General features: G+C 36.0%; 1 protein-coding gene and 1 pseudogene across 1 annotated transcript; both read left to right on the forward strand.

Annotated features, from left to right (window-relative positions):
- Nucleotides 1-4,798: 4,798 nt before the first annotated feature.
- On the forward strand, nt 4,799-6,046 carry LOC114005382 (taste receptor type 2 member 14-like; annotated as a pseudogene).
- Nucleotides 6,047-23,814: 17,768 nt separating this feature from the next.
- LOC102480680 (taste receptor type 2 member 14-like) lies at nt 23,815-24,753 on the forward strand. The gene has a single exon (XM_006164831.1). The coding sequence runs from the start codon at nt 23,815-23,817 to the stop codon at nt 24,751-24,753; it is 939 nt and encodes a 312-aa protein (XP_006164893.1).
- Nucleotides 24,754-25,034: the final 281 nt, after the last annotated feature.

Here is a 25,034-nt window from a genome sequence, read left to right on the forward strand (position 1 = left end):
GCGCCTCCGCTGCCACCACGCAGGGCCCTAGATCCTTGAATTTTCTCAGGTTTTTCTTTTTCTGATATATTACTATTGCTGAATTTAGAGTATTTTACGATTCTTTTAAAAATAGTGCGGAATTAGTGTGTGGCAATCTGAGTGTATCCTCTAATCCACTCGGTTGTGGCAGAGACTGGTCAACATAATTAATAAGGATATTAAAAGATACTTTCAAAGTGTTTATGCTGGCATATCAATTCCAGTCCTCAGAAAATGATGATATTATTTCATGTTACTTGTTCACTAAAAAGAAGAAAGTTTCAGAGGCTTCCTCTTGATCTTGCTAAGAATAATTCCCCTTACTGTACAGTTTGGGAAGCAATGTGGGAGTTCTGTCAGCTACTGAATGTGGCCACTGCCCATTACCCATTCCAGAAGAGGAAAATAGCTAAAGTCCATTTGTCATCTCTACCTAGAGATGGATGCAAGTCAAAACTCCGGATGTACTCCATCCAATGAACCACAATGTCTTTCTGGTATGAAGATGATAGTTTAGCTCAGTCTCCACACATAAACCTCACGGAAAATATGGCTGTACATCCCTTCCTATGGCACTGTCATCTGGTAATGGTAGCTGTTCTGTGTAAAGCCACCTTAAGATCACATCCTGCATACATTTTTAAATAAAATTTAAGTATTCATTTATTTCTTGAGAGAGAGAGAGACACTCCCAACAGGTCCTAACACTGTGAACTACCCTCAATTCCACCTAGCCCAGATTATGGGCACACCCAGTATGTAGAGAGACTCCAGGCCATGATCCTGGCACCTTCCATATTGTGAACGGTAGCATTACTGCTGTGCCACTGTCTGTGACACGTTCTGAATATTCCGCAGGGATGTTTCAGACTTCTTCATGGGAAGAGCTTAGTCTTCCCTTCAGTGATTGACTTTGCTTTAGTTCTCTGAATAGTCTCAGTTCTAAGAACTGGGTAAGGATCTTAGATTTTACATTTAAGAGTTTGCCCTCTGAAATCAATTTTTGCTTCATTTTGTTTTTCTTTTAGTATAGCATTTATCAGACCATGGAGCTTCCTCAAGTCCTGTGAAGTGGGTGTTGTTATAGTTAATGGGCTCTGACCTTGGCAAGATGACCAGTGAGTCCACCTTGATAAAGCTTAGCTTTCATCTCTCATGACCTCTCAGCCACATTGCACAGTTTATTTGCCTTTTTTTTTTTTTTTGAGAGGTCTTTGCTCTAGGGCACATGCACTTGCCAGAAAGACAGAGAGAGAGACAGAGAGACAGAAAGCAAGAAATCACCCTCCATGGGGGAGGGCCACATGCCACAATCCCTTCTTCTCCCTTCTCCTCTCAGGATCTTGGGCACACATGCCCATGCACCCAGCATGAGTTTAAAAGCCACCGGGTCTGTGACTCGAACCACGGTTGACTGCATGAGTCCAGTGACACAGCTATTACGCCAACTGCTGGCCCCTTATTTGCTTTTAAGACACAGCACCCTGCTGTTGTTTTTATCCTTATTGATCGGGCCCATCTTCTCAGTTCCCTTCACTAGTTCTGCCTCTTCTCCCTAAACCAAAACAGACAGCTTAAGGTCTCAATTCTTCACATTCTAATCAGTTCTGTTCACTTTGTTGGTGATTTCATACAGTCTCCTTACTGAGAATGCAGCCAGGCAGGTCCACAGAAATAAAAAGGGCTGATTATTTATGAATAAATATTTAAACTCAAATGGATACATTACTTACATAGGTACTTACATCACTCACATTTTATTTTTTTGCTTCAAAGTTATATTTAAGAGTGAAAGTCCCCAAACTCTCAAGAGCAGAAGGGAGTTTGAATAATAATTTTAATTAAATTTCTGTAAACTCAGAGGATGACTTGGGGTCTAATTAGGTTTTACTTAAAATAGTAAGATAATTATTGGTAGATTTGTAGGCAGTGAGTTAACATTGTACATTTAATGATCTAAGTAGAGATATAGTGAGTTGACAGAAAAGTCATGACATATCCTTGCATTGAAAAACATTGAAAATTATATCATGAATTTTCTTATGACCCAGTACACACATAGAACTGTGACTGTTTACTCCATTTTTGATCACTTGTATTTGGTACATTCAATATATAAAACTATTCACGAATAAGAAATTAAAATAAAATAATCAGTCTCTTCTATATGCAACTCAACATAACTTTGACACTGAATTGGAAAAAAGCATGGCTCTTATCTTGGGAACTGACTCATACTTGTGATTTCTGGATATGATCTGTGTGATTCGTCCGTGATGTCATTCTAGCCTTGTACATAAGGAATTGTCTTTCCTAAGAGCTGTTGTTCTGATGAAAATCTAAAGTGTTTCCATCCAGACTCCAAAGGTACAGTAACAGGGCCTCTGGGAAGCACCTCTGGGGTACATATCCCCTACTGGAGACCTGAGCTCTGTCTCCTTTCTAAGAACCCATGAGGTTTCAGGACCAGCCCCCACCACTGCACTCTACCACATGAGGTTTCTACTTTGCTTCAACTTCTTTCTCAAGTTGGTGTTTGTGGCCTGGACGTGGTCAAGTAGAGAGACTTCCTGCCTTTGCCCTGATGATATGTTGCGTTTCTAGTCTTAGGTTTTTTGCTTTAAATCTCTTCAAGTATTTCATCTTTTCATGTGTCTTACTCCTAAATGCTAGGTCACTTGTTAAAATGCTTATGACATACTGATTTTGCTTTCTTTGCTCAGTATTGCTTCAGAACTGAGAATGGTCAGCACCCTACACCAGGCTATCCCACATTTGCCTGTGGTCTTGCAGTTCTGTTTATGTACTTTGTTGGTAGCTTTTTCTGACTTTATTTCTTTGGTCCTTGCTTACTCTTTAGCTATTGAGGGACAACTGTTCCTTCAGGCTACTCATTTTATTCTCCTCATTTTATTCTCCACACAGAGGTGCTGGGAGAGTGAGGGCATATGTCATCATCAGAAGGTATTTGGTGCTCATAGAGGAATGTGACCCGTTGGGCAGGGGAGAAACACAGGATAGAGGGGCTAATGCTCTGTGCATGAACTCATCCAAACTCAGAAACTGCTGTAGGGAACAATGGCTAGATTCTCACCTCTTCTTTCCTTTTTTTTTTTTTCTTTTAAGAATTATTTATTTTATTTTATGCATTATTGTTATTATTTTAAATTTGTTATAGGACATGCATTCACCAGAGAGTGGTAGAGAGAGAGCAAGAGAGACAGAGAGAGAGGAGGTGAAAAAGCAAGCCTTCAGATCCAGGACTTAAACCACTGTTGCCATGTGGGAGTCCAACGCCTCAGCTACGTGCTGGCATTCTCAAAAGTTGCCAATGTTCACCCCATATTTACTTTTAATATTACATATGAAATGTATAGGCATTTTTAAAACAGTTTCTTTACTACAATCACAGTACTATCAGCTAGATGCATAATAAATGTTAAATAAGTGAAATGCCTGTATTATTTTAAGAAGGACAAATTTTTGAATCCAAATAAATGTGTGTGTGTATGCATGTACTTCTAAAAAGTAAAATGCTGAATAAGTATTAGTCCAAGTATTCAGCATTCTAAGAATTATTACATCCTTGAAATTATTAGAAAACTCTGATCCTTTATATAAAGAGCTTTGGATAATGTGTGGATAAGTCTTTATGCAAACTATACTTTTTTTTAACCAAGAATTTCCCCACCTCCACCTTTCTTCATTTGTTCCTCCTTTCTTGTTATTGTAAATTGACAAGTTATTTGTTTTTTTAATTTTTTTTTTAGAGGTTTTTGCTATAGGGTGTGTGCGCTAGCCAGACAGACAGAGAGAGACATAGAGACAGAATGCGAGAAATCACCCCCCCAGGGGGGATGGTCATGCCGCAATCCCTTCTCCTCCATTCTCCTCTCGGGATCTTGGGCATGCACGCACATGCGCCCGGTGTGAGTTCTAAGCCACCGGGTCCCGGAAGCGAACTGCATTCGACTACGTGGGAATCCAGTGACATAGCCATTACGCTAACTGCTGGTTCCCAATTGACAAGTTATTTTTGTCTAGAGTACAATGTGATGTTATGATGTATGAATACAATATAAAATAATTAGATCAAGGTAATTATCATTTCCATCACCTCAAATAAAGGTTAGAGTGTGTGTGTGTGTGTGTGTGTGTGTGTAGTGAGAACATAGGAAATTTACTCTCAGCAGTTTTTAAAAGTACAACATAGTGTTATTAACAATGTTTATTATATTTTTTAATTGCTCTCAAAGAAAGCTCAAATCAATAAAACTTATTTCTCCTGTCTAATTAAGGCCTTATAACTTTACACCATCGTCTCTCCAACTTCCCACCCCTATCTTTAAAATATTTTAAAAACTTCAGTACTCTACAGTTCCACATACTATTTTGGATTCTTATTGCCTGATAGTGCTAGAATTGTGTAATGGCGCTTGCTGAGAACTCAAGTTACCAGACTCAAATATGTACATAAGGCAAAAGAACAAAATGGTAAAATAGCATCTTTTTTGCATTGTTAGCAAATGAGAGTACAACATTTCCTTCACCACTAACTACAAAAGACTCCAGCCTACTGTGCTTAAGGTGCACAGCATCTGGATTAAGCTCAGCTGGGTTGTCTGTGAAATACAAAGATTTTCATGAGAAAAGCGGTGAACTGAGCCTTTAGAAAATCTTGATATTTGCTAGCTTGATATTGTGCATACAAGGTTTTATACATGGTGTACATTGTAGAATTGTCAAGAATTAGATGTGTAGAGCATTTTAGGTGAACATGTTAAGAAATCTTCAGCAGAAAAAAAAATCAGGGCACTGTTTTATGGACAATATCATAGTGAGCACAGTTACACTAATTGTGAGTGTGGAGTTCACGAATGGAAATGTAGCACTGCTGAATAGCATTGACTGGTCAAAGAGAAGGAAGATCTCCTCAGCTGATCAAATCCTCACTGGTTTGGCAATCTTCAGAATTGGTCTGCTCTGGGGAACCAGCAGTTAGCATAATAGCTATGTCGCTGGACTCCCACGTAGTCGACCGCGGTTCGCGTCCCGGACCCGGTGGCTTAAAACTCACTCCAGGCACATGTGCCGTGTGTGCCCAAGATCCCGAGAGGAGAATGGAGGAGAAGGGATTGCGGCGTGACCATCCCTCCTGGGGGGTGATTTCTCGCTTTCTGTCTCTAATGTCTCTCTGTCTGTCTGGCGAGCGCACATGCCCTATAGCGAAAATCTCTCAAAAAAAAAAAAAGAATTGGTCTGCTCTGGTCAGTATTCATAAGTTGGTGTGTGTCTTTATTTAATCTAGCTTTATTCATGAGCGAAAAAACGTTCAGAATGCTTAATGCCACCTGGATAGTGACCAATCATTTTAGGTCTGCCTTGCTACCTGTCTCAGTACCTTTTACTTTCTCGAAATAGCTAACTTTTCTAATCCTGTTTTTCTCTACCTAAGTGGAGAGTTCAAATGTGGTCTCAGGGACACTGCTGGTGACCTTGGTCCTCTTGTTTTTAATATTGCACTAATGAACATGCATGTTAATGTCTGGATGGATGAATTTAAAAGAAACCTGACTTGTGGTTCCAGTTGTAGTAACTCTGCAAATTCTTTCAAACTTCTTTTACTCACCCACTCTGTGTTCATTTTTATACCCTTTGCTGTGTCACTGATAATCTTTCTCCTGCTAATCTTCTCACTGTGCAAACATCTCAGGACGATGCAGCATGACCCCCAAGGACCCAGAGATGCCAGCATTAAGGCTCACATAATAGCCATGCAATCTGTGATCGCTTTTCTCCTGTTCTATGCCATTTTTTCTTTTTGTCATTTTTTTTACTAGTTTTGAGCTTTGAGTTGCTAGAGAAAAAATTGATTATTTCATTTTGCAAGAATACTGTAATTTCTTTTCTTTCAGGCCACTCATGTGTCCTGATCCTGGGGAACAATAAGCTGAGACAGTCTTCTTTCTTGATGCTGAGATGGCTGAAGTGTGGGTTCAAAGGTGGGAACCCCTCAGGTCCATAAACCACATGGGAGATCATCTTGCACTTTACAGAAGAAAATCAGTTCATAAAATCTTTTATGTTATAAATTTATACTTCTTCAATGTTCATTCATTGTGTGCATATTGATGAACTTTACAAAAAGTATGCTTGTAAAAAAAAGTATGCTTGCAATGCGCAATATCTAAACTTATTACAACTCAGTAAGATATATACAAGTACATAAAGTAATATACTTACACAGAGAGTAGATGAATATAGGCCACTTACATGGAAATTTTTATAATAACAAATAGTGCTGAGTCAGTCATTAACCTTTTTGAGATTTCAAAATATGAAACCTGGGGCCAGCAGGTGGTGTGGTGGTTAAGGGCACTGGACTCCCACATGGCCGACCACGGTTCGAGTCCCAGACTTGGTGGCTTGCTTTCTCACTTTCTCTCTCCCATTCTATCTCTCTTTAGTCAAATTAAAATAAATAAAATTAAATAAATAATTTTTTAAAAACAAACAAAAAAAGAAAATGTGAAACCCTTTCTATTAAGACATCTATGTGTTATATATTGTTATATATTTTAATGAAAATGGAACTTCACAATTTTATATACATGAAAGAAACTACTTATATAGAATATGTGCCTAAAATCTCAAGGTCAAAGAGAAGAATATATAAGATATTATTAGAATCATATGCACTAATTCCATTGCTTCAAAACTAGGACCCCAGTTAGAAATATTCCCCCAAACAATTCCCAAAATCATGAGGCCGATTCTGTACAAGAACCCAACGATACCATCTCCAAGGCTGACATGAAGCAAATGCCAACTGTGATTACCTTTCTCCTGCTCTCTGCCATGTAACTATATACCTACCTCCACCTTCAAGTTTTTAGAATATAGTCATTGTTATTGGCTATATGTGATTTATATTTAAAAACACATTGTATTTCTTAATGTAGTTTTCAAATATTTACCACATTATATTTCAGTTGTCACGCACAAACTGGGGATAGTCTTAATTGTATACCACTGTGTGTGATCAGTGGTTTGATTCCATTTTATTTCATCCATAACCATGCTTCACAGGTGGTTGAAAAACAGCCAGGTTATCACAGAACAGAAATTGAGAGCAACTCATGGGTAATTAGCATTGATTCTGGCTACACGTATGCTATTAGTTGTATTGTTATTGACTCTATGGCAGAAATAAAAGTAACTTAATAAAATAGGGAAAAAATTTAAAATAAATTGAGTTCAAGAAGTGGGATAAATGAGGAAGAATTGTGATCATGTGCCCTTGTTCAATGTTGTTCAATATTCAAAATAATAGAATCCTGTATGTTTTTAGAAATGAAGAATTCTTTATTAATAGCTTACATTTGTGAAGAAATCCCTTCAAACTGTAGGGTCTGTGTTTGGATTAGACCTTATTCTTCTAATGTAGTTTGTTTATTCATTTATTCATTGAGAAAATACACATTGAACAACTTTTTTGTGTGTCTTTGTACACATTTTAATAAAAAATATGTCATAAAATAAAAAGTGGGCCTAAGTAATAGGTAACTCTTAAAGTTTTTTATATGGCATGTAGTCTGTATATTTCATAACTTTCCATATTTTTTCATGAAAACACCCTGAGTTCTGAGATGCTAAAAGCCTTACCCAGTGAAGAAATAGCAAAGAGATCATGGCTGCTGGGATACTGAGGATTTCTCCAAAATCCAGAGGAAACAACCTAGGGAGAGGCTGCTCACAGCCACATCTGGAATGTGGTGTATAAAGTTTATAGAAGTATGTAATTTGGGGAGTGTATTAAATGTTCTTTGTAAATTTTATACTATATTTTAGATATTTGGTAATAGGTAAATGTGTATACAAAGAGCTAATTTATTGAATTAGAAGTCAGCTGCCTAATTAAACTGTCACATGTGCTTTGTTAAGGCTATTCTTTTTTTTCTGGAGATACTAATTAATATTATCTGCATATAATGATTAATAATAATAATAATTCCTCTCTTTTATTATTTATAATATTTCTGGATGATATTAAGGAATGGCTCAAGCATTCAAAATGTTAAGTAATTGTGATAACTGGCACCTTTGTTTGTAAGTGAAACGTTTTCTAGTGTTTCACTAATACACAAGACAGGGACTTCAGCTTCAAAACATATACTTTAAAAAAAAATCAACTTCAGAGCCAGTAAGTGACATGGTGGTTACGACCCTGGATTCCCACATGCCCAACCTTAGCTTGAATCCTGGACCTACTGACTTGATAAGCATCCCACATGCACGTGCATGTGTGCCCAAAACCCCAGGAAGAAAATGGAGGAGAGGAGATTACAGTGTAGCCATCCCCCCAAGGATGATTTCTCATTTTCCCCATCTCTCTTTTCTCTATTTCTCTCTGAGGCACACATATGCCATATGGCAAAAACCTAAAAAAGAAAAGGAAAAGAAAAATGATCTTCATAGAAAATCTTTTTCTTCATATTTTTCTGCCTATGATACTATAGTAAAAACCTGTGTTAAAAGTTGTTTGAGCCCAGCTGCAATAGTGCATGTGGCAGAGTACTGCTTTGCAATGTGGGATCCACATTGGAGGGCCACATTCAAATCCCAGGGTGACCCATACATGCCTGGGATCCTGCTTGGCTGGAGGCTCCAGGGCAGATCATGGCATGGTGAAGCTCTGTCAAGGGTATTTGTCTACCTCTCTCTCTCCATGAATCTAATAAATACTTTTCTGAAAAAAATCAAATGAATTTTATTTAGTAAGGTGATTATATATTTTTCTTTTTTCTGACCAATTAAAATAATGATACATATAAATAGTGGTCCATTAAAGAATGGTATATATTCTAGTCTATATTCCAGATTTAACAGAATGTCATATATATGGTTACATTTATGTATCTATTTTAATAAGATTGCAGCCCTCAGAGGCAAATTGAAATTCAGAAATTAACTTGTAAATTATGAGAGGTAATTTTCAATGAGGGAAAAATGTAATTGAAATAACATGAGAACTCTCTTCAAAAAAGTATATTCCAGGATCTGCTAAATGCCCTAATTTGATCATCGCACATTGTATACTATATAGAAAAATCATGTCATACCCTATAAATATGTAGAACTTTCATGGGCCTATTAAAAAATAAAAATAAAGCCAGAAAACAACTGATTCATTTTCAAACTGCTGAAGAATAAAAAGGTAATTCTGAATTTGTGGCTAAAAATTTGTAGTAAGGATTGATTTGAATCGTGTGATTTTTGAACAAAAAAGATTTACTAACACCTTTACAAATGCTGCTTCTGGATTACTTCAGAAAGATTGTATGGTGCTCCCCAATTCAGTGTGTTTATATTTGGAGATAAGGTCATGAAGGAGCAAATTAAGGCTAAATTAACTAAATGATGTGATTAAGTGTGGTGCCCAATAGAACTATGTTCCTTGTAAGAAAAGCAAGACACCGAAAGTCTAGGCACACGGAAAGGCCATGTGAGCTGAACACAGAGTGATGGCTGGGCAGTCTGTGAGCCAGAAAAAGAGGTATTACCAAAAAACAGTCCTGCTGGCCCCTTGATCTTTGACTTCCAGGCTCCAAAACTGAGGGAAAAAAAGTTCTTGTTTTTAAAGCCACCCAGTCTGTGGTGTTTTCCATAGCAGCAAAACACACTAATACAAAGATTTTTTAAAAATTAAGGGCGACCCTACTGCCTAGTGGTTAGGACAGCTGGATCCCACATGACTGGCTACATGATTCGATTCAAGTCCTGGACTTGGTGACCTGAAAGACACACTTGGCGCATGTGCATACATACATAAAAATCCCAGAAGAGGTAGAGATGGAGGAGAAGGGATTGCGATGTGACATCCCCCATGATTGGTGCTTTCTTGCTTTCCTCACTCTTTGCCTCTCTCCCACAAGTAAATGCATCTTCTGGTAAATTAAAATAAATAAATAAATAAATAAATAAATAAATAAATAAATAAACGTAAATGATTGACCAAGTCTGTAGGGTGGTGGTAATTAAGGTGACTGGATCCCATTATTGATGGCATAGTTCAAGTCCTCAACCTGACTGCTAGAGAAACATGCTGGGCATGTGTGTGTGTGTGTGTGCCCAATACCCCTAAAATATAGAAAAATGGAGGAGAAGGGACTTCAGCATGACCATTCTCCATGGGGATGCTTTCTCAGTTTCCTCCCCTCTCTCTTTGTTTCACTCTGCTGATCACATGTGCCTTTTGACAAATTAAAATTTTTTGATAAGTAAATGATTGAAATGGAAGCAGCAATATACAGCAAATGAAAGAAGTAAGCATTGGCTGCCTATAGATGTAATAATATTGACATTTTGTAGTTTAAAGCAAGTTAGTGTCCAACTTCTATCTAATATGAATATCATATTCAGCATTGCTATAGTTAATTCTACATAAATTATACGTCAATGAAATTGATCAATAAAACAAAATGTACATAAACACATAATGGAAAGGGTGGATGGTAAGAAGGGATTTTAAAACTTGATAAAAAAATTTTCCTGATTTGAAAGGAGACAGTGATTTAATTCAGACATGATTAGCAAAAAACAAAGTTTATGCACACACTCACATAAGTTGGTGTTACTGAATGTTTTTTAAAAAAATGTATAGAGTGTAAACTTTAAATAAGTAGCTAGGAAAAAGAAATATAAACAGTCCCATGACTTAAACCTTGCAGAGAGCCATGAGGGATCCAGCTATCTTAACCATCCGGCCCATGGTTGGTTTATTATAGGTAATTTTTATATTTTCTTAGACAAAATTTCCATTCATGTCCTTTGCTCACTTTTGTTGTTGTTCTTAAGTTGTAAGAGTTCTCTATATTATATATTTTGGATGTTATCCCTTGTCCAATACATAACTTGAAATATTTGCTCCCATTTTGTTTGTTTCTCTTTCACCATACTGATAGTGACCTTAAATGGACAAAGTTTTACATTTTCATGGAGTTTAATTTATATAATTTTTTATTATCTATGCTTTTGTTATTATAGCCAATAAATTTAAAAGAAAAAAAGGAAATAGGAATAGTTCCATCAATTCAAACTAAGCAGAGAAAATTAGACAAGAAGTAAGACTGAAAATCACAGGTAGGCTATTAGAAATTAATCAAAGTGATCAGAAATCACTTCATGAATTTAATCACCAAAAAACAGAAACCCTGAAATTCTAGTTTAGAAAAATATTATATATGCATATGTATTGTGTAACATGGGGGATGATCACACTTGCAATTCTTTCTCTTCCATTCTTCTTCTGAGATCTTAGGCATGGATACACACATGCACAGCATGATTTTGAAGCCACCGGGTCCAGGACTTGAACCGCAGTTGCCCACATGGAGTTGTAACCACTACATCATCTGCTGGTCCCAAGCAGTTTTTATTTTTTAAAGAATAACTTTATGTGCTAAACCAGCCTGTGATGTGGTGGTTGAGATGGCTGTATCTCACATGGTCAACAGTGCAGTTTGATTCCAGGACTTAGTGACTTGAAAAACATACATGCCTGTGTACGCATGCCCAAAATCCTAGAAGGAGATTGGAGAAAGACCTGTGGCATGGTCATCCCCCCGAGGAATGGAGGGTTGCTCTCTTACCTCTCCTCTCTCTCTTTTTCTCTCCATCTCTCTCTCTGGTCAGTAGTTACATACTTCAGCAAATTTTTAAAAAGAAAAAATGTGTATGTATTTATGTCTTTCATGAATGAAGGTGATAGAGACAGCACTGCCAGCAGTGTAAGTATGCCACAATCTACCTCCAGGCTAAGCCAGCACTGGATAATGGGTTGTATACATGCCCGTTCCCTAGGAGGTTTCTGGACATGAACCTGGAACCTTCCCTTGTGGGTCAGCCTCACAGAGTGTTGTGTTTTACTGCTGCACACAAAGTGTAGCCCTTTTGAAATAAATTTCTGTATGACCTGTATCCTTATTGAACTCTATTAACAGATGTTAAAATGTTATCTTATCATATACTCCAATCAACCAGTATATATAGAAGGAAAGTGTAATAACTCAGAGTTGTATATTAAACAACAGAAACATTACAGTTAATGGTAAATTATAGAATATATTATAATAATGCCAAGGTTAAAAAAAGTTTTTTTTTTCTTTCTCTTTTTAGAAAGATATTTTGCTATAGGGCACTTGTGCTCACTGGAGGCACAGAGAGAAACAGAAAGAGAGAAAGTGAGAAATCATTCCCCAGGAGGGCTGACCATGCTGCAATCACTTCTTTTCACTCTTCTCTTGGAATATTTGGAATGCACACACATGTGCCCAGCATGAGTTTCAAGCTACCGAGTCTGGTACTTGAACTATGGTTGGCCATGTGGGAGTACAGAGCCTTAACCACTATACCACCTGCTAGCCTCCAGAATAGTGGAGATGTTGTATTTTTCTATGAATAATCAAAAGTGCTCCACAAGAAGTAATAAGCTTATGAAATAGAGTTAGCAAATAGAGCAAAATTTCCTAATAGCATAATAATAATGAATTAAAATATAACATTTGGAACTGAACTTTTCCACAGTAGCAGTGGTAACTAGAAAGTGCCTAGAAATATATCTGAGAAATAAAATACTGGACCATGTTTTATTAAGATGTTTATTAAATTGTAGTAAAGAACATAATAGAAAGTTGAATAAACGTAGATTTTTTTCAATACTCTTCAGAGTATTGAATCAATTTCCTAACATTACAATTGTGGGCAACCTTGTGTCCAAAAGAATCCCAATCAAAATTACAGTGGACTTTTACAAATACCTATATAATTTCTAGATATTTTAGTTGAATAATTAACAGTTAAATTTTAAGTAGACGTGGTAGAGATATCTTTGCAAAAGATCTAAGCATGAGAGATATACTTGAGAAAATTCATAACAGGCTAAAATAAAATGTGTGATTGTGAAAGAGTAGGATTTAAATCTAAATGAGACCACTAAGACTTATTTTTCTTTGTGGAAATTATAAGACATAACAGTATGTCTTATAATTCTTCTATATATTTTTCTTTAATATTTTTGCCACAGGGTATATGTGCTTACTGGAGAGAGAGAGAGACAGAGAGGGAAAGAAAGTGAGAAATTGCTTGCCCCAGGCTGCAATCCCTTCTTGTCCATTCTCCTCTCTGAATTTTGGGCATGTGTGCACATGCACCCAGAATGTTTTTCAGGCCACTGGATCCAAGACTCAAACTGCCAAGTCCACCATGTGGAATCCAGCCTTAATCACCACAATAACTATTTTCCCAGTTCCTTAGGATTTTTTTGAAAAAAAAAAAAAAAAACAAACAAAATGTGTATTTTGTGGTGGTGATGGTGTGTATGTGTTTATTAGCTTGTTAACAATGAAGCTCTACATAAATACTAGTTATTCTCACCCAATTTTAGGGAGTATTAGCCTCTCTGTATGTTTAGGGAAGCTGAGAAACTTTTTATAGGAAAAACTCAGAAAACCTATAGGTAAATCTTTTACAGCCTCTCTACATAGATCTAATGTTTTTGTTCAAATAAATCCTCAGTGGTGATCATTAAGGCCATCTCCAGATGACTAAGTTCTGTCTTTTCATTTAGACATTCCCTGCATGCTCTGTGTATTAGGTTTTGAAATTTTACTTGCTGACATCTCAATTTCATGAACACAAATTATGTAGAGGGAAATGAGGCAAAATAGTGCACAACCATGAAATGGAATATGTCTTTATTTGCTTGCTAGCAAATGAGAATTCAGATTTCACTTCAACATCAGCTAAGAAAGATGCTGGCCTATACCAAGGACATCAAGTCTAAATAGGAGTCATTTTGAGATGTTTGGGAAATAACAATATTTTCCATAAAGACAGCATCGAACTCATTCATTAGCATGCTCTGGTATTTATCCTGCTTGACATTGATCATGTAATTTAAAGAAAAAGGTCTTTTTTTTTTTTTTTTTGGAGAGGTTTTTGCTATAGGGCGCATGGGCTCGCCAGACAGAGAGAGACAGAGAGACAGAAAGCGAGAAATCACCCCCCGGGAAATGGCCACGCTGCAATCCGTTCTCCTCCATTCTCCTCTCGGGATCTTGGGCATGCACGCACATGCGCGTGAGTTTAAACCACCGGGTCCGGGAAGCAAACCACAGTCAACTACGTGGGAATCCAGCGACATAGCCATTAGGCTAACTGCTGGTCCCATAACTGGTTACTCTTAGAATTGTCTCTTTGTTCCCTTTCACTCTTCAAGAATTTTAACAGACATATCAATTTAATTGTATTTCAAGAATTTATTATTGTCAGCCTTAAGTTTATGAATTATTATTGTCAGCCTTAAATTTATGAATTATTTCTTCTAATTTATTTAATAGTATTTTCATTTATCTATTAATACTTATTTCTGCTCTCTCAGGTTTCTTTTGCCTTTCTTTACCTAATTCTTTGATTTTTGCTTACTTAAATTATTTCTGAAATTTTTTCTAAATAACGTGTCAGTTGGGATATGTAAAATTAAATATTGGGTCTTTGGAAAAGTCATGATGCATTTTTGCATAAAGAAACAAAAAATATGTTATCACTTTTCCAATGATCTAATATATTTATCTTATTATTCAAGACATGGGTTTTCTTATTTTTGTCTTTTTTTGCCTATTAAACAGATGTGCCATTGAACTACTGCAACTGTGATGGTCTGTACATTATCTTCTGTACATTATTTCTTGTCATTTTTAGTAGTACTTGCTGCTTATTATTTTCCTCTTGGAATTTGGGGCACACATGCACACTAATCTGGTATGATTTTCAAGCTTCTGGGTCGGGAAGCAAACCACAGTCAACTACGTGGGAATCCAGCGACATAGCCATTAGGCTAACTGCTGGTCCCATAACTGGTTACTCTTAGAATTGTCTCTTTGTTCCCTTTCACTCTTCAAGAATTTTAACAGACATATCAATTTAATTGTATTTCAAGAATTTATTATTGTCAGCCTTAAGTTTATGAATTATTATTGTCAGCCTTAAATTTATGAATTATTTCTTCTAATTTATTTAATAGTATTTTCATTTATCTATTAATACTTATTTCTGCTCTCTCAGGTTTCTTTTGCCTTTCTTTACCTAATTCTTTGATTTTTGCTTACTTAAATTATTTCTGAAATTTTTTCTAAATAACGTGTCAGTTGGGATATGTAAAATTAAATATTGGGTCTTTGGAAAAGTCATGATGCATTTTTGCATAAAGAAACAAAAAATATGTTATCACTTTTCCAATGATCTAATATATTTATCTTATTATTCAAGACATGGGTTTTCTTATTTTTGTCTTTTTTTGCCTATTAAACAGATGTGCCATTGAACTACTGCAACTGTGATGGTCTGTACATTATCTTCTGTACATTATTTCTTGTCATTTTTAGTAGTACTTGCTGCTTATTATTTTCCTCTTGGAATTTGGGGCACACATGCACACTAATCTGGTATGATTTTCAAGCTTCTGGGTCTGGGACTCAACCTGCACTCAACCATGTGGGAGTCCATTGCCTTAACTACCATGCCACCTCCTGGCCCAAAATATAATTTTTTAAAGACCTAATTAGAGATACATTTGCTAAGTATTAAATGTGTTTGATAAAATGGGCTAAAAGTTTGACTGGGGAAATATGAGTATTTAAATCTGAATTGATTCCCTGAAACTCATTTTCCATTTCAGAAATTATGTGACAATAAGTCCTTCCATTCATGGAAGGTGTTTTTATGTGTGTGTGTTATGAGCTTATAAAGAATAAACATATACATAAGTTTTAGAAGCTTTGACCTTTCTGTTTTTCCCCTATGTTGTTCTTCACAGAGTTTTAAATTGTTATTATATTTCATTGACAAATAATAATTGTCCCTATTCATAGGTATAGTGTGAACTTTTCATACATACATATAATATGTAATGATGATATCAGGGTAATTAGCATGTGCATGATCTCAAACATTTATCTTTTGTTTGTATTGGGAACTTTCTAAATTTTTTTTTCTGATTGTTTTAAAATATATAAAAAATTACTGTAACACATAGTCACCCTCAGTGTTATTGATCACTAGAATATATTCCTCTAATCTAGATAGAGTTTGGATTTGTGAACCAACCTCTCTAATCTTCTCATTCCCTCCCCAGCTTCTGAAAATTACTATCCTACTCTTTTTTTCTTATGAGATCGACTTTTACAGTTCACACATTGAGAGAGAACATGTACTATTTATGATTACGTGTCTGGCTTCTTTCTCCTAACATAAATATTGCAGTAAATAGAAGACTTCATTCTTTTTTATGGCTGAATATTATTCCATTGTGTATATATACCACTCATTCTTTAGTGTATAAATGCAATCCATATTTATTGTTATCTGTTTGCTTGTTAATGGACATTTAGGTTGACTTTCCCAAGCTGGCTACAGTGACTAGTGGTCCAACAAATATGGGAATGCAAGTATATCTTCCACATAAAGATTGTGAATGCTTATGATAGGAAAAGTTCAAATTCTCTTCTGGTAAATCTGGCTTAAAAAATAAAAAAAGAAAAGAAAGAAAGCCAGAGTGGCAATGTTTGTAGTTATGACCAAGATCCATCAAACTATTTAGAAATTCACTGTTCTACATATTGGCTTTTAAAATTTTCCTGTAGTTTCTCAACACAAATGATGGAAAGGTTAAGGAAAATTATGTGAAACAATGAAAGAAAATACGCTATTATTTGCATACTTGCAAATGAAAATTCAACTCTTATTTTGCTATCAGGCAAAAAAGATTCCACGTATGAGAGGGCACGCAGTGTTTGCATAGGGGTTAATTTGAGCTATTTGAAAATAACCATGTTTTTCATAAAGATGACATTAACTCTATCATTAACATTTCATGGTGTTTTCCTGCTTCACATTGGCTAGAGAATTTAAAAGAAACAAGAACACCCAAAATTCGGGTGGCTACTGAACTTAAGATCAGGATATTAAAGAAATCACAACCAGTAATATTAGCAATTTTTTCTTGATTTTTTTGTTCAAATATGATGAGTTCACTACTTATCATTTTTCTCATACCAGTAATAGTAGAATTTATTCTTGGAAATGTTGTCAATGGCTTCATGGCACTGGTAAATTTCATTGACTAGATCAAAGGACACAAAATTTCCTTAGATGTTCAAATTCTCATTGCTTCTAGCTGTCTCCAAAATTGGTTTGCACCAATTAATATTAATAAATTGGTACACAACTGTGTTTAATCCACCTTTAAATAATGTGGAAGCTAATTGCTCATTGTGCTGGGCCAGTGGCAAACCTTGCTGGGCTTGCTACTAGCCTCACATATCTTATTTGTTCAAGATCATCAATTTTTCTAACCTTATTTTTCTTCACTTAAAGACGAGTTAAGAGTGTGATTCTAGAGAGGACTTTAGTGTTTTCAGTTTGTAATTTTGTGACTATAAGCATATATAAGAGTGTATGGACAAAAATATATGAAGGAAATATGACTTGGAAGACTAAATTGAGGAACATTGCACACCTTTTATTCATGAATGTTTACACAGTAGCAAACTTTATACCCTTTATCACATATGTTTTCTGCTGTTAATCTGTTTCCTGTGTATCACAAGAAGATGCAGCTCTATGGAAATGGATCTCAAGATATCACCACCAAGGTCCACGTAAAATCTTTGCAAACTGTGGTCTCCTTCCTATTGCTCCTTGTAATTTACTTCTTTTCTCTTAACACATCAGTTTGGAATTCTGATGGGCAGCTGACAGATGTGGACCTCATGCTTTACCAAGCTATTGGAATCAACCATCTCGTGCCACCCATTTGTCCTGATTTGGGGTAGGTAGCAAAAAGCTAAAACAGACCTTTCTTTTGGTTTTGTGGCAGATGAGGTACTGGCTGAAAGGACAGACATTTTTGGCTCCTCAGATTAATAAGAGGGACATCGTATGTTTTCTTGCAGAAAACAACCTTATGAAACCTACTGTTCTACTTTTTTATCTTTTCCCATAGTCTTTATTCCATTAACTTCCAGTGACAAACCTAGAAAAATCTTTTACTTAAACTTATCTGAAAATGTACATGTGTGCATGTGTGATGTGTATAAAAACATAAGAAACATTGAAAATAACAAAGAGGAAATGTAAAAATAAATAAATGAAAGAGAAAAAAAGAAAAGAAAAATAAAATAATTAATTAATTAATTTTTAAAAAAAAAGAAAGAAAATAACATATAGGGACCAGCAGTTAGCGTAATGGCTATGTCCCTGGACTCCCATGTAATCGACCGCGGTTCGTGTCCTGGACCTGGTGGCTTAAAACTCACGTCAGGTGCGTGTGCGTGCGTGCCCAAGATCCCGAGAGGAAAATGGAGGAGAAGGGATTGCGGCATGGCCATCCCCCCGGGAGGTAATTTCTCGCTTTCTTTCTCTCTGTCTCTCTCTGTCTGTCTGGCAAGCGCATGCGCCACATAGCAAAAACCTCTAAAAAAAAAAAAGAAAATAACATATAATAAATAATTTTAAATAAAAACTACCTAATTATCAAAAATAATTTTAAATAAATACTACCTAATTATCAAAAATATGGTAAGAAATATCTTAGAATTATGAAGCTATTTATATTTCACATACATATTCTGTAATCTTAAGAACTGAGAACTCATCTTGGGAAATCATTGCTATTTTGTGTTATGATTTATATCATGTAAATGTACCACAGTATATTTAAATTTCATAGTTTGAACCTCCAATGTTATGGATGGTAAGAAATTCCATTCTAAATCAACAATGAAAATATATCTTTGGGATAAGGTTTATTGCATTATTAATTTTTTTTACTTTTATTCATTTGAAGAAAATAACAAAGAAAAGCTCTATGAATTCTTATTTCATCTTTAGTAGAAAGTAAACAGGATTGCCAAGGAAAAGGGATGCATACACAAATTTAAGTGATCGAAATGTTTAGAGTATATTCATATATTTTTACTCTAAACAGTACAGAAGAAAGGTAGGTTTAATACAAATATATGAATAACTTAGAAAAAGATTATAAAAGAGGGATGCAGAATTTATAAATATAATTATGACCTTTCTCAATGTTGTTATACCAAGTTTTTAATAGGATTTGGAAACTCATTTCTTCCAGTTTTCAAATTAAGGAAGACCTTCTTTGAAGCTGAGATCTGATGTCAACTATTTCAGTTTCTCCTAAATCTCTTCTGAGCCTTTGAATTGCCAGTCATCCCTCTTATCCTTCATCCTTAAAATTCATTTAATGTGCAGATATATAATGCAAATCTTACCAATTTTAGAAAAACGTTCAATATAAAAATAGTAGTGAAATGTAAAAATATAATTCAATGAACCTTTCTCTAAACATGAACATGGCATATGAAATCCATATCTGAATTATAAAGAATGTGTTGAAGATCTTGTATTATAATCTTGTAAATAATGAAATGAAAGAGTATTTTTTTTTAATTGCAAGCTCTATGACCAAAAGAAAATGTATAAACTTGTTAAACAGCTGAACTCTCCACAGCAGTGTTAATTCTTGGCTATATTAAATTTTTATTTTTTATTTTTTTGGAGAGGTTTTTGCTATAGGGCACGAGTGCTCGTCAGAAAGATAGAGAGAGACAGAGACTGAAAGCGAGAAATCATCCACCAGGTAGGATGGCCATGCTGCAATCCCTTCTCCTCTGTTCTCCTCTCAGGATCTTAGGCACTCATGCAGATGCGCCTGGAGTGAGTTCAAGTCACCAATCCGGGATTCAAACTGCGGTCGACTACATGGGAGTCCAGCAGCATAGCCATTACGCTAACTGCTGGTCCCAAGGCTATATTATATTTTAACAATGTTATCTAATCTTTAAGGTAAACAGTCCCCACATCTAACTTCATGATTTCTTTGTTACCTGTTTCCCTAGCATAATGTATGCAGAGAAGCAGAAGCAGAGATTGTGTCTGTGTTAATGTCTGGCTACTTCTGTGACCTAAATCCAGACCATACACTAGTTGGCTGCTAATGATATTTTAATGAATAATAGATCATTAATTAGGTGTGTATTAGAGCTGGTTATCCAGTGAAAATGACACCCATCACAAAATCTTCATGTCCTAGGAATTCCTCACTTCTGGTTTCATATTGAGGTTATAGGCTTATCCAAATAAAAGCATTTCCCACAGCTCGGGCTGCTCCATAGTTCAGAGAAAATGTCACTAAAATGTAGCTATACAAGGTGTGTGAAATAGAGACAATGTAGAGCCCTGAAGTTAAATGATACCTGTCACAAAGGCTTTTGAAAAGCATGAAAAAGATTCTGGAATAGGACCATCCTGCTGCCTAGTGGTTAAGAGAACCAGATCTAGGATGGCTCACCTCAGGTCTCTTGGCCTCAGTGACTCTTCTCCATTTCTCTATTCCATCAGAACCCTGGGCAACCATGATCATAGCATGACCATACTCCATTCCTGGGTGTTTTCTACCTTTCCCTGTATCTCTCTGTCACTTTCTGCCAGCACACAACAACAATGAAATATTTTATTCTCCAACAACAATGAAATATTTTAAAAATATTTTGGTAGATTTGCATATGCATTTTCTATTGTTAATGACATGTTTTATTAAGCTATTTCCAGCCAGCTATTTTATACAAAGAATAGCATTTGACTTTTTAAAATAAAGTTTGTATTTATCTGACTTACAAAGATGTTATTTTTATATGATTTTTTTTCTAGTGTCTTTCTTTCTTTCTCTATTTCTTTTTTTTTTTTAAGAGTTTTGTTTTTGCCTCAGGGCACATGTGTTCGCCTGTGGGAGTGAGAGAGAGACACACAAATTGAGAGGGACAGTGAGAAATCATCCCTCAGGGGGATGACCATGCCGCAATCCTTTCTCTTTTTCTCCTGTACGGATCTTGGGCACTCATACACACATGCTTGGCATAATTGTCAAGCCACTGGTACCAGAACTCAAATCATAGTTGGCCATTTGGGAGTCCAGAGATGTAATTGATACACCAGCTGCTGGTCTCTCTAGTATCTTTTCTAAAGAATTTTTTATACCACATTATAAACTAACAAATGAATGATAATACAAAAAAAATGTGAAATCCTAGTTGGGAGTTTCTAGACCAGAGCCAAAGTTAGGAATTTAAACCAATGTCAGGATGAAAATTAAATAAATTTATTTAGGAAGACAAGTCTAATGTGGCAGAAGGGATAATACAGGAAACTAAGGTAGGAGAACATGTCATCCTTACTGCTAATGTAACAAGCAGTTCAAAAGAAATGAAGGCTGATTATTTTATACATGAATTAAAATCTACATATACATATTATATATTTATGCAGCTACTTATATATCTCACATTATATATACTTTCCTCCTCAAATGTCAAAGATATAACTGAGAGTGAAACTTCCAAAATTTTAGGAATAAAAATAATATTTTTGCTTGATTTCCTGCTAATTCAGAATTATGGTGACCCAGCATCTAATTTGCTGTAAATATTTAAAATAGCAAGATAGGTATTGATAGGCAGTTGGATTACCATTGTAGTATAATAATTTGATCACTTGCATTTGATTAACTCAGTTTGTAAAACTGTGAATAAAACAAAATAAAATGGTCTAACTACTTCTATAAACAACTAGAGATATTTAAAGGCTGAATGGAATTGATTTTTTATTCTGATGCTCTCAGGAAATGGTTTCTTATTCTGTTTTCTGCATAGAATGTGTGGGAATTCTTCTTGTTGACCATATATGGTTCTCATCATGTAGAGAGGATTATCTTTCTTTAGAGCTGTTGTTCTGATGAAAACCTGAAGTGTTCCCATGCAGACTGCATAAGTGCAGCAGCAGTGGAACCTTTGGAAAGTTCTCTGGAGTGCGTATCCCCTCCTAGCAATCTGAGCTGTCTCCTTTCTAAGAATCCATGTGGTTTCAGGACCAGCACTCATCACCCCACCCTACCCCATGGGGTTTTCATTTCTCTTCATCTTTTTTTCCCAAGTTGGTCTTTGTTGCCTGGACATGGCCTGCCAAGGCCCTTTCTGCCTCTGCCTGATGCTGTTTGCACACATAGCGTTAGGAATTTTCCTTACATTTTTACCAAGTAATCCAATTTTGTATTCTCAATATGCTTCCCCCAAATGTAGGTAATTTTTTAGAATGTTCATGACATCTTGATTTCAGTTCTTTGCTTAGTATTTCTTCAGAACTGAGATGGACCAGCATCTACACTTGGTTATCCCACCTTTCTTTTTTTAAGTGATTTTTGCTATAGGGTACATGAGCTTGCCAGAGAGACAGAGAGACAGAAAGTGAGAAATCACCCCCATCCCCAGGGGGGATAGAAACACCACAATCCCTTTTCTTCTATTCTCCTCTCAGGATCTTGGGCATGGGGCACCTTAAGGCACTGGGTCTGGGCAGAACCACTTTCAACCATGTGATAGTCCAGCAATGTAAACATCACGCCATCTGCTGGTCCCACCCAATTTTGTTTTTCTTTAAAGTTTCTGATAAATGTTTTTGTACTTTCTTTGGTAGCTGTTACTGAGTGTATTTCTTTGGTTCATTTCTTACTCTTTAACTCTTGAGAACTGTTGTGTCAGGTTACTCATTCCCCAATCCTGAGCAGGTGATGTTATCATCCTGTGTCCTAGGAGAAGAAGTAATGAGAGTTGAAGGAATGTGGACACCATTAGAAGGTATTCAGTGCTTATGGAGGAATGTACCCTACTGGGAAGGGGAGAAACACAGCATGAGGAGGGCTCTTGCTCTGTGTATAAACTCATCCAAACTCAGAGATTGATTTGTTGGACAATAGATAGAGTTCCACCTCTTTTCACCATCACAGCGAAAATACTCCTGAAGTTTAATAAAATAGCCATCTTTAATACAGTGTAATACAAATGTGAATGCATTTTTAAAACAGAGTCTATATAACTTTCACATTACTAAGCTTCTGTTGAAGAAATGAAGTAACTAACTGACTTATTAGGAAAATGATGGAAAATCCAAATAAATATATCTGTGTCTATGATGTGTGAAAGTGTGTGTGTGTGTATGTGTGTGTGTGTGAATGTATTTGTAAGAGGTAAAGTGAGAAATAAGTATTATCCCTAGTACTCACTATTCCAGGAATAATAGCTTTCATAACAGTGCTAGAAAACTCTGATACTTTGTAAGAATACATTTGTCTATGTATAGGTGAGTCTATATAAAGCCAATGTTGAAGTGTTTAAAAAGCTTGCATGCTTAGGAACGTTCCCATTCCAATTTAGTTTCTTGTTGCCTGGAATATGTGTCAGAATTGTGTAATGACACTTGCAAAGAATTCAAGTTGCAAGATTGAAATCATAGACAGGGTAAAAAGAACAAAATGATTTCATATATGTATATATATATTTTTTTTTGCATGTTAGCAAAAGAGAGATTAGCATTTCCTTCATCACCAACTACAGAGGAGTCTGTCTACAGTGTTGAAATCATGTACTATCTGAAAGAAGCTCAGCTGGGTCATCTGGAGAAATATGAGGATATTCATGAGGAAACCTTGAACATAGTCATTAAGAAATTTTGATGTCTGCTGGTTTGACGTTGTATGCATAAATCTTTAAAAGGAAAATGATTACTGCATTTTCAAGATTCAGATACACATAGCATTTTTGATGAATGACTCAAGTGAGCACCAGCAGTGATATTAGACATCAGGACATTCTCTTACGGACAATGGGAAATGTCATTCAAACTACAGGTACAATCATCATATGTGTGGAATTCATGATTGGAAAAGTTGGGAATGGATTCATCGTACTGGTGAACTTCATTGACTGGGTAAAGAGAAGAAAGATATCCTTAGCTGATCAAATCCTCACTGCTTTGGCGATCTCTAGAATTGCAGTGCTCTGGTTAGTGTTCACAAATTGGTGGATTTCTACATTTTATCCAACTTTATATATGGTTGAAAAAACATTAAGAATATTTAATGTTGTCTGGGTAGTGACCAATCACTTTAGCATCTGGCTTGCCACCTGTCTCAGCATCTTCTACTTTCTCAAGATTGCCAACTTTTCAAACTCTGTTTTTCTTTACCTGAAGTGGAGAGTGAAAAAAGTGGTCTCAGTGATACTACTGGTGAGCTTGGTCTTCTTCTTTTTTAATATTATACTGATAAACATACATATTAATGCCTGGTTTGATGTATACAAAGGAAACATGACTTGTACTGCTAGCTTGATCAACTATGTACAGTTTTCTCATTTTCTTTTACTCACCAATGCTTCGTTCACTTTCATACCCTTTGTTGTAACACTGATAACCTTTCTCCTGCTGATGTCCTCACTGTGGAAACATCTTAGGACGATGCAGCGTGATGCCCAAGGACCCAGAGATGCCAGCACCAAGGCCCACATCACAACCATGAAGTCCATTATTGCCTTCCTCCTGCTCTATGCCATTTTCTTTCTGTCTTATATTATACCAGCTTGGAACTTTGACTTCTGGGAAAAACGGTTGACTATTATGTTTTGCCAGCTTGCTGCACTTGCTTTCCCTTCAGGCCACTCATGTGTCCTGATTCTGGTAAACCATAAGCTGAGACAGACCTCTCTCTTGGTGTTGTGGTGGCTGAGGTGCAGGCTCAAAGGTGGAGACTCCTCAGGTCCATAGACCACATTGAGGTGTGTGGGGGGCTCATCTTGCATATTAAAGGGCAAAATCAATCCGTTAGAAGAAAGCCAGACTATGAAAGACAGGCATTGAATGTCCCTGCTTAATATTTACCGAATGTCTGTGCTCGATAAGAGAAACTGAAAAATTGGAAGGTATAATACAATAGCAGGGAAGTCAACAGTAGATACTAGAGACAGTACAGAAGAGGGGACATGGCTAATAGAGCATGGGAAGGAGGGGATCAGGGGAAAAAAAGCAAAATATTTAATAGACACAAA

The sequence above is a fragment of the Tupaia chinensis genome, unplaced genomic scaffold (genome assembly GCF_000334495.1).
Source record: "Tupaia chinensis unplaced genomic scaffold, TupChi_1.0 Scaffold143728_1, whole genome shotgun sequence".
Classification (NCBI taxonomy): domain Eukaryota; kingdom Metazoa; phylum Chordata; class Mammalia; order Scandentia; family Tupaiidae; genus Tupaia; species Tupaia belangeri.